Source organism: Pleurodeles waltl, chromosome 12, assembly GCF_031143425.1.
Source record: "Pleurodeles waltl isolate 20211129_DDA chromosome 12, aPleWal1.hap1.20221129, whole genome shotgun sequence".
NCBI lineage: Eukaryota > Metazoa > Chordata > Amphibia > Caudata > Salamandridae > Pleurodeles > Pleurodeles waltl.
Genome location: NC_090451.1, coordinates 202693669 through 202704229, shown reverse-complemented (window position 1 = coordinate 202704229; position 10561 = coordinate 202693669). Strand labels below are relative to the sequence as shown.

Below are 10561 nucleotides of genomic sequence, written 5' to 3'. Positions count from 1 at the left end.
CTCTTTGTCTGCCCGGGTGATACCGATCTCGTCAGGTTGGTGAGAAGATGCTCAGATTTGACACAACCGGGTCATGGAAGCCATCCTTCCCTGAGTGTGCCCCAGTAGGCATTGGTCTTTAAGGACATTTGACGTGAAAAATAAAGACAGTGTTACAACGCGCTGAGTTTGTCCTGTGGTTGAAGGTGGTGGGCATCTACATTCAACATCAGACTTTATACAAAAGTAAGAGAGAAACCCAGAAAAGGAGAAAGAGAAACATCGTAAAACAGTGACCAAAGGAGAACTCAGGAATAAAAAAAGAGCCCCAAGAGTGGGATAAATGGATACAAAGTGTGGGATGGTGGAAGAAAAAGGCATGAGGTGGAATCAAGACTAGACCGCCATGGAATTCGGCAATTGCAGCATTCAACAGCAGGCACCTAAGACAATATGGTCTCCTTCACTTTTTTAAAAGTGATTAAGCAGTGGTATTAACTGAGCGCTGGGCTTCAGTCAGGGCCCCGAGCATGGTGCAGTGATCCTGACCACCTGACGACTCCCAGGAGCCTCAGTTGCAGAGACTTCTCTGGCTCTTGGAGACACATGAATAATTCAGGCAGTTGTTACAATAGATGAGTGGAACAGAACAAGAAAACCTACTCCCAACAACTCACACAGATTTGGGACCTACCACCACCTTATGGGTGCGAACATGTGCTGGGGAATGGTACAGCTGCGACGGAAACCAGTAACATGGTAACAAAAGGCAACATCACCACAAATGGAATTTCATTTAAAAAAAACGTTTTATTTGTTTAGCAATTCATCTCGCCATCAAGCCATTACCAGCAGACAAAATGACGAACCATGCCATAGTGTATTAAATTAGACATAATCAAATAGATAGTGTATTTAAATGCCATCGCTACACATAATAAATAATTACACGCTATCAATTCACAGAGATACAAAAATATTATTTGTATAGTCTCCTAAATCTCTATATATATGTGTCATGATGACTTTCTTTAAAATCACTTTTTTAAAGGCTCATAAATCAGCGTGGCCTTTCAATAAATAGATCTACAATAAATACATTATAAATACACAATAAATAGATATTAAATACACATCTTCGTCCGTATTTCGATATTTTGCAAGCGCTTAACGATTGCTTACACAGGGAACTAGGCCATCCGGTTTCTCTGCCTTGCCAGCAGGACAGGCTGCATTCCAGACAGGTTCCCAGGGCACAGCGTCAGGATTGAAAGAGTTTGTTAGACTCGTGCTTCAGACAGGAAGTGCGCTTGAGAAACAAATCCGCTTCCAAAGGTGACTGTTTTCACAACTTTGGGGACCAGCTGAATTCGTGAGCTGACTCATTGGAGGTTAAAGTAGCAATTATGCGGTAAAACGAATAATTGGCAATACAGATATGCAATATAATTAACGTACATACACCATATAATTAATAACATTAAAATACATATACCATATAATAAATAGCACTGCTATATACAGGCAGTTCTATCAAATATTTAAACATGTCAAATGCGTTTTGCATTAAAAGAACATAGTACCATACTATAACTTCAACATACTAGCTGGGTTAAAGGTCATTGTGAAATCCAGGATCAAGATTTAGAAGTCTTGTGCATAATGGGTAATCAACCAAAGTCCATTTTTTTTTAATGTGTAACCCAGGGAGGGGGTGGTTTGGCCATTGTGTAGCAGGACATTTTAAAATGGTGGCCATTGTCGCACATCAACATGTGCCAGGTACAAAACTGAACATGGTAACTTCAGACAAACTTTGTAAGGTAATTCTAAATGGGCTTCTATGTGAATTTAAAATAAAGGCTGGTGCTACTGCGCTTAGACACATGGTGAATTCCGTATTAGACCCTATTTAAAAAGCCATCTAACTAACCTTCATGATGAATTACATACGTGGGCACAGGAATTGACTATGAACTTGCTATTGCTGCACAAAACTCAAAATCGAATATCCTGGAATTCCATTCTGCTCGTGAATTTACTGTTCCACCGAGCAGACAATGACCTACGAGGCCCTACTAGTAAAAAGACGTCTTAAGTGTTTTAAAACAAACAAACTGGTTGTGTGTGAACAATCACACTACAGGGTTGGCTATCATCGTACTGAACTCCATAGGAGCTCTGCGGGGGTCACCCGTGGCTGCGTCCTCAGTATTTGGGTACCACACAGGTGCAGCCCACTGGGACCTTGATGTAGTCCACCTCAAAGGTGAACGTGGCTGGTGGATCGTGGCACGGCTTCCGCCGGAGGACCATCATGGTCTGCTCCAGGACCACTGAGTTCAGAGAGGAATTCTCTTCTCCAGTCCGGGTGCTGATGCAACCGGAACACAGGCACTCTGCGAAGGCCAGCTTTTGGGGGTACCGGTCCTCGTCCTCGTGAATTCTGGAAAAAACATAAGAAAATGCAATTTTGAGTCACTTTGAAGGAATAGAGCAGAATGTGAATCCAGAAAGGCCTGGGATATGCACGAAAATGTATATGTCAAGGCCTGGTGTATCCAATGCAAAAAGAAGGCGCTTTGGGTATTTTGGGACTTTCTTTCATTAAATGTGTGCTCTTTAAGTTTTGGTCTTTTAAACACCCAAAACGTAAGAACAACACAATATAAAACAAGTCAATTATTGTGTCTTAATTTTAGAAAAAAAAATTGTGACGAAGTGTATGAGTGTCCTAGTAGTTTGGTGACAATTGCCGTATTTTATATTGTGTTGTTTTTATTAAGTTTTGTGTGTTTAAAAGACAACGTCCTTAAAACTATTTCATGGTCTTATAAAAAGCAACAGCACCCAGAGGCATTTAGGCGATTTACATTCAATAGTAAGCATGCCTTTAACAATTCTCATTTGAGACGGCAAGTGCATTGTGGGTAAAATAAAAGCTGTTCGAAGAGGGCGTGCGCGCGGGGCTGGGCGCGCAGTTAAGGCGTCTTGCAGCATGGCCTCCTTCCCTAGAGCGACGAATGGGACCCAGCTCGGCTCCTCGCAGCACCTCAGGTTTCTAGCCTCGTGCTGCTCTATTTCGCTGTCTCATGGTTTGGGTATCCTAACTGTAATGCTGACTGGCCTTGGAAAGTGCAGCTAACATCTCTGCCATGAATGAGGGGGATGGAAGCAACTTTTCTAACATTCCTTAGTTTAGTACAAACCTCATAACGCATTGAAAATAAACGTCCGATATAGGACGCGCTGCCCTTTCCATTTATACCAGAACTCTCGTCCTATCATATTCATATTTCTATGATTATCCGAGCGCTCCTGGCGCTGTGCAAAACGGCCCAATAGATAAATAGCCTACAAGCTAGTCCCATGAATAGTTAACACAGCACTGGAAATAGTACTCACAATCCCCGCATTACAGTAACTGCTTTTCATATAGTGCCCGGAGCGAAATCCTGCAGCTCCTTAGCGCTATAACTATTGCTCCACTCCGCGATCTTCATTTTATTGACATCGGAAATATGGAAGGCCTGCCAGGGATTCCATTTTTGCCTTGCTTACAGGATGCACGTAGAAGGTAGACTCATCCAGTAATTTGGTTTAATAAACCAAGTTTTATCATAAACCGGTGAGTTTGAATGTTTAGCTATCTAGCTCTCAAATAGATTCGAACTTGCCTACAGGGAAATCGGGAGATTCTGGACCAAACTGAAACAAAATACACACTTCAACATTTTTTCTGCTATTGGCAAAGTCAATAGGTCTGGGTTTAATGCACTGATGTGACGTTAGCCCATTAGAGTGCGACACACATAGGGAGCAAGCAGAAGTGGACAGAGAGGTTTATTATTAATAAGTAGTTCCTCATACAGTGTAATGCAAGCACTCAGTGGGCGAGGAACCCTACCAGCTGATAGCATTTCTGCCTTTCCTGATTTGAAAGCAGTAGAGTTATTGCAAAATTAACACATTGACATATCCTTATGTAATAACGGCCAGACTAAACTTGGGGGGAAAAGCTGTAGTTTCGCAGCTTCTCATACCATGTGCTAAAACAGCACCCCATACGTTTGTACCCTTTTTGGCCTAATTACTAACACCACGTAACATGGCCAAAAAAAATCATTGATAGCACGTCATAGTGCCCCGACAACACCTGACCTCAGGCCAAGTGCAATGCTAAATTTAAAATTGAGCATAAATGATGATTGCGTCCAATTTAAAATCACAAGATTTTTGCAAGTTGCGTTCGGTCCCAAGGTTATTGCATGGTCATTTTTCTCTAGGCAATACGCAGGAAAATGTCACTAGAAAAACAGTGCATAAAGGAGAATACCATGTGCTCAAGCTTCTCATAAATAACTTCTCTGCATGTTGTTCCACACTACGTGGGGGTAAAAAAACATAATCCTGTTGGGCGTGAATTTGATTTTTACAGGCTTCGATTAAACGTGACCCCTTGAATTGGCTAACCCTTGTAGTTCACGGTGTGACTATCTTGCAAGAGTGTAGGTTGGGGGGATTGGATTGGATTCTTACCGGTATCTCCAGGGAGAGATGGAACGTTCGTTGTGGTGTTTGAAGTCATCCTGCGAGATGGACTTGAAAGATGGACACTTTTTGTCGGTGTTCATTCGGTGCCTCTTTTTGTCCCCCTGTATCTTCTCTAGGTGGGGCACCATGGTCACCGCGCTGTACCTGTCCCACTTAAATGTGCTCCCACTGAACTGCTGCATCCAGTTGTGCTCACTCAGCTGCTCCTTGGTGAAGCATTGCGGCTGGTGGTGGTCAGGATGGGGCTTCACTACGTGCCTCCGGCTTGCCACACTGTGTTGTAGGCAGAGGAGGACAAGTGAGCACAGCAACCACTGGAGGAAGAGATGTGGAAAGAGAATACAGGGTTAGCCCAGAGCCTCACACATGCAGGAGCCAATTTAAAAAATAAAACACTTATGAGTAGGAAAAGTAGTCCTACAGGAGTAGTCTTTTACACCCTCTTACATGCCTTTGTGAATCAGCCCAAAAAGTCCACTTCCCTGTTAGTAAAAGTGTAAAGAGGGCAGAGGCCTTTATATTTGAACTAATCATATATGAATATTCACACAATATTCCCGTTTTAGATGTGTTGGGCCATTTCACAAAGCAGTGTAAACATACGTAAAACAGTACTATGGGAGCAAGTATTTCCATGCTCCAATATGCCCTTCTGAATAGGCTCTATAGAGAGCATTCTCCACACTAGGAACTTCCACTAGATACTTCCAGTGAATGCCAGACGTTGACTGACCTGCTGGGAAATTGGGAGAAGACCTAACTCACTTTGTGCCTATAACAAGTTAGTAGGTTTGCATATCAGCTGGTCACATTTTGGGTTTATATAATTTACAGTCCACTTACTGTCTGATGTGAATGAACCTACCCAGCCCTGTCAGTCTTTTACAGGACCCAAGTGTTAAGAAATGCCCTTTATCCCCCACACCCCAAAACCACGGCCAGGTCTGCGTAGAACAGCGTTGACCACACCTGGAGGCCACCGTAGTCTGAGATCTTCTGTAACTTCCTGTCACCCACTTAGAGCTACTCACAAAGTTTCGTCATAGAAGATACAAACCACCTATATCTAGTATTCTCCTGGCCCAGCCCCCTTTGAAGGCCCACTTCTTTAGTTCTCTAGAGTCCCTTTGGTTCTCTAGAGCCCCTGGCACAAAACCAGGGCCTTATTTACAAAACTGTGCATTATCTGCATAGACACCCCAATTAGTCATTGCTCCTGAAAGAAGACACCATAGCTTTATTGGCATTTCTAGGCTAAGGAAAACGGAAGAAGGAGGCGTTGTTTTATTGCCCTACATATGCCAATGGCAACAGCACAATAAGCCACAACTTCATTACCCTACCGTTATCAACGAAAACAGAAGAGGTAGCCGTTACTTGATTGCCACCTCTGTGCCAATGGATTTGCGTTACCAGAAGTTATTGTACTACCAGAGAAACCATATGACCAGTTGTGGCCTTTTCTTTTGCATACCGTTTTAACTTGTGCCTTTAGTTCAACTATTTCCATAGATTCGAACACATACTACAACTCCCAAAATGCAATAGGTTATTTTATGGAACTCAGAAATAGAGCAAGATGCCTCTGTGTCATGTCGAGATCTAGTCACCCTATGCAAGGTAAACACAGAAGAACGTATTTGACACAAGTATGGATTGTTCTGACACATCCATGTGCACTCTAATTACTGAAAATTACTGAAAAAACAGTGTGTAAGTCTAAAATAGCCAATCAGGGGGATATTTTGAAAAAGAAAGAGATGCCTTACAAAGCACGTGCAAGATACCTGCATACGAAAAGCTGCAAAAGAAATGGTCACTGCATACCCTATGAAAATGAACTTTTTAATCAATATAGATGTCAATATTCAGTGCAGGAGCTCCAAATGGGAAACCTAAGTTTGTGCATTAGGTGCTATGGCCTAGTAATCTCGTGGGCAACTGATTCTATACCGGCTGTCCCACTGTGACCAAATTGTGTGATCTTGTGCAAATCATGTTCTTTTCATCGCCTTTAATTTACATTGACTGAAAAACTGTGAGCACTCCAACACTGCGCCCTAACGGTATAAAATTAACAAAAATCCCTTTTAGCAGATGACTTGAGTCCTCCTGACCCTGTCCACTGCACCTGTATATTCAAATACTCAGAAAATGTGTGTACTACTTACCAGGATGGATGACTGCATTGCAGGGCGAAGGCTTCTCTCTAGTTCAGGATGAGGGATGATTTTCTGGCTTCCTGTACCACTGGAATCCACTACCAATAGCAGCAGCAGCTGTTCCCCACCTCTGTCAGCCTCCCAGACTCCTTCAGCACCTACACCTCGGTAGGGAGTCCTGCTTCCCTTTCGCTCTATTCTCTTGGCTGAGCCTCAGACTTTGTACCTGCCTCTGGGGCAGGCCGCCTCCCTTTTTATACACCTGTCTGAAGCTCCAGCCCTCATTGGAAAATCCAGGCAGGTGTAAAATAACCTGCATCTCTTCCTTCCCTTTGATTTTTTTTGGTTGCCTGTGTCGTAAAAGGAAGTCGGGCCTTTATTTACAGTCACTTCCTCATAGGCGAGCCCTGCACGCGCCAGGTTCCCCAGGTGAGGCCACGAGATGCTCAGAGCACGGCCTACCAGAGAGCTTACTTTTTGTTTTGATTTTCACAAATACTTGACTGATAACGTTAAGTGGAAGTTTTTAGTGTGACAGAAACGGTTTATTCAGCACACTGTCTCATGTCTTTTCTGCCGGAAATGGTACATTTCTTCGGCCACTGCGCTCTTTGAGGACACAGACCCAAGTCCTCAAACAGGTGTTATCATTGTTTAATAAAACAATTTAGCAGTGGCTAGACAGCGAGCGTAAAGTGCTGGCTCGAAATGCCTGAACACATCGTTATCACTGTTTTAACATTTTATTCAGCGCGCCTGTGACCTGGTATGAGCTTGACTCTAGCTGCACGGGTTCGAATCCTGCCTCAGCCACTCCTCGTAGCCGAGCCCCTTGTATTCCGTCCTTTTATAACCCACAGTCCCCTGGTATGTTAGTCCCATTGAAGCAAATAAATCCTACAACTTCCAGAAATCAGTGCTTTGTTAAATGTAAGTCCAGAGCCGTTTTTTGTTTGTTTTGTGTACATGGAGCGACAAGTCTTTGGTAGTCTGAGGCCCCTTTCCTGTGGCACTGCAACCAAGTGACCCCTGTACTTTGCATGACAGCTTGTTCTTGAGCTAGTCCTGAATTTTTAGCCGGGAGCTGTTTGCCTGCTCAGGCTTGCTTACAAGGGAAAAAATGAAACTACCTGAAGTAAAGTTATTTTTTTTATTAACTGTCCACTAGTATCTGAAAGTGTCACACTTTACCTGTAGGGGGGGGCAGATGCTGAATGTCACTGGGATGCCATTTTTTGGTGCAATTACCCTAATTAAAATGAACCAAGACTACAACTCCTAAAATGCACTGATATGTTAAATCATTACCCAGAACTGGGTAATGTTGCAGTGACATGAAGTAATGTGGTCACCCTATCAACATGACCTATCAACAGTGGCTGGACATGGTGTGTGGGAAGGAACTACACTGAATATTTTAATATTCTATTGGAAATGTGGTCATGTAGTCAAGCAAATTTTGTTTTTTAGTTGTTAGCAAAGTCCCAAGCCCAATAAATTTAACGCTTGGAGCAAGAATAAGAGAGCTTTATGCGTGTGTTTTGCCACGTTTCTTTAATTCTTGTTTTTAGTTGTGTATCTTTTGCTAAACCAAGAAAATAACTAATTACGAGCAACAAACCAGTTTGATTTAAATTTGTAAAATGCGCATATCTGATATCAAGTACATGTAGTAAACGGAATCGTCCTTTGGTGAAAAGCAGTATTTAATAGGTTGTTATAAAAGTGCTTAGCTTATCAGACTAACTGAACTTTTAACAAATACTTGCTGAATATCTACAAAGCTGTTGGTCATTGGTGCCCTATTCCAGAAATGGCTTTCTAGACATCATCATCTAACATGCTGGGAGGCCCATACTTAAAACAGGCACAACTACAAGATCCAAAATATAAAGCACTGTTTGGCTGAAGAGTCAGGTCTGGGTGATTGTGTCACACAGGACACAGAGCCAATAGGCAGCTGTCTGCCAATTTTAAACCCCTTCCTTCCACTAGTGAAAGCTTGACTGCCTTCATGAGAATCCTTGGGGAGAAAAGGGAGCACCGAGTGGGCATGAGTTTTCAGCTAGTCCATGTCAGGATGGTGAACTTCGGTCCTCTTCTGCCAGTTGTAGTTTCACTTTTCCCATTATACATTTGAACCTACAACTATTTATGTTGCAATACATTTATGTATTTAAAAAAACTCTGCTAACAATAGTTCTGTATATAATAACAACAAACACACAAACGTTAATGGGAGGACGCTTGCAATAAATCTAACCTCTGGCAATTGTTCGGTTGTAGCATTCCGACCTATGTTCTTATGTCCACCGTGCCACTTCAGATTAGACCCATGGAAATCAGTATTGATCCTCCTCAAATAGGAGCAGTCCAGCCTGAAATGCCAAGCCAGGTCCTCTCTGAACCAGAACACAAGCAACCCAAGACTGGTTTTGCCATAATTGGGACTTTTCAGTCAGGTGTATCTTGGATCCAGTGGCTATAGTAAATGAGGGCCCCACGTCTTGGCCACTTGGGGCATTACATCAAACACACAAAAGTTGATGGGAGGATGCTTGCGAAAATTCTAACCACTGGCAATCACTTGAGGTAGTAGTCCAAGTCACCAGGGGTTGCTTGTGTTCTGGTTCAGGGAGGACCTAGTAGATGTGGCTGGACTGTTCCCATTGGAGCAGGGTCAATGCTGATTTGCATATGATTGTGTGCACACTGAGGTGACATGGCATGCAAAAAATGATGGATTGGGATGTGGCCCTGAGTATTTACCAGTGACTGAGATTAATTCAAGCATTCAATCCTTCACTTTTTGTATACTTTAGTTTGTCACCCTAAGTGCGAGGGGTATTCCCAGAGTTGGGTCCCATGCACATTTTGCCACTAGAATCAAGTTATACTTGGTTAATGAGCTCTAATAAAAGTGAAACCATGCTTGGGTTGTTTGTGCTCCTGTCCAGGGAGGACCTAGCCTGGCTGTTTGTTCCCACTGGAGAAGAGTCAAGATTGAGTTGCAAATGGCTAGGTTCAAACACAAGTATTTTAGGCGACACAGTACTGGAGGGGAATGATGATGAATTGAACAGTACTTTACATCATACATTTTTTACCATGCAAACATTTACATTTTCAGGCACAGGGAAATGAAGTGATTTCCCCCCAAATCACACAATTACTGGTGTAATGCAGATGAGAATTCTGGTTCCAGCTCCATAGTGCTGAAAAACAAAACATGGTTGAATATTGCTGCCATGACATCAAACCACTTGCCAGGAATGATAGGAGGGAGTTTTCACCTGCCACCAGAAATGTGAAGAAAGTCTGTGCAACACCATTCTGCGAATTCCAATAAGTGTCCTATTGTACAGCTGCACCTCTCTGTGGTGTATACACAGAACTCTCTCATAAATATAAAATGAAGCTGGCTAGAAATTTGACTTTCTGATTGAACCATGTATATTGGATTTGTTGATTTTGGATGCGATGAACCCTCCCTGACCTTTATCGCAAGTTGCCCATAATGCACTTTTGTATAGGCTGTCACAAAAGAGAAGATTGCATATTTTCATTTTTAGACTAGTCTATCCCTGACCATCCCATATACATGCCTGATATAACTACCCAAGTAAGTTTTGGGGGAAGAATCCATCCCTCCGCGAGAGGGTTGGACTCCATTGATAATCTCCCTTATTCAGTGCACTATGGATGGGAAGTAGACATGTTCCATTGCTGCTTTTGGCGCCCAGTCCAACCCTGATTACGACATTGTGGTTCCACTGGAAGCTTGTGATGTGGTCAGCTTGTCAGAGGAACATGTAAATCTAAGAGATCTGACAGGTTTCCATTTTTCCTGGATGTCAGGGGAATCC

General features: G+C 42.8%; 1 protein-coding gene across 1 annotated transcript; it reads right to left on the bottom strand.

Moving 5' to 3' along the window:
* Positions 1-775: 775 nt before the first annotated feature.
* IL17C (interleukin 17C) lies at positions 776-6908 on the bottom strand. The gene is made up of 3 exons (XM_069217739.1): positions 6705-6908; positions 4519-4847; positions 776-2425 (listed from the first exon to the last, which is right to left on the bottom strand). The coding sequence occupies exons 1-3, from the start codon at positions 6720-6722 to the stop codon at positions 2188-2190; spliced, it is 585 nt and encodes a 194-aa protein (XP_069073840.1). The 5' UTR covers positions 6723-6908; the 3' UTR covers positions 776-2187.
* Between the last annotated feature and the right edge of the window lie 3653 nt (positions 6909-10561).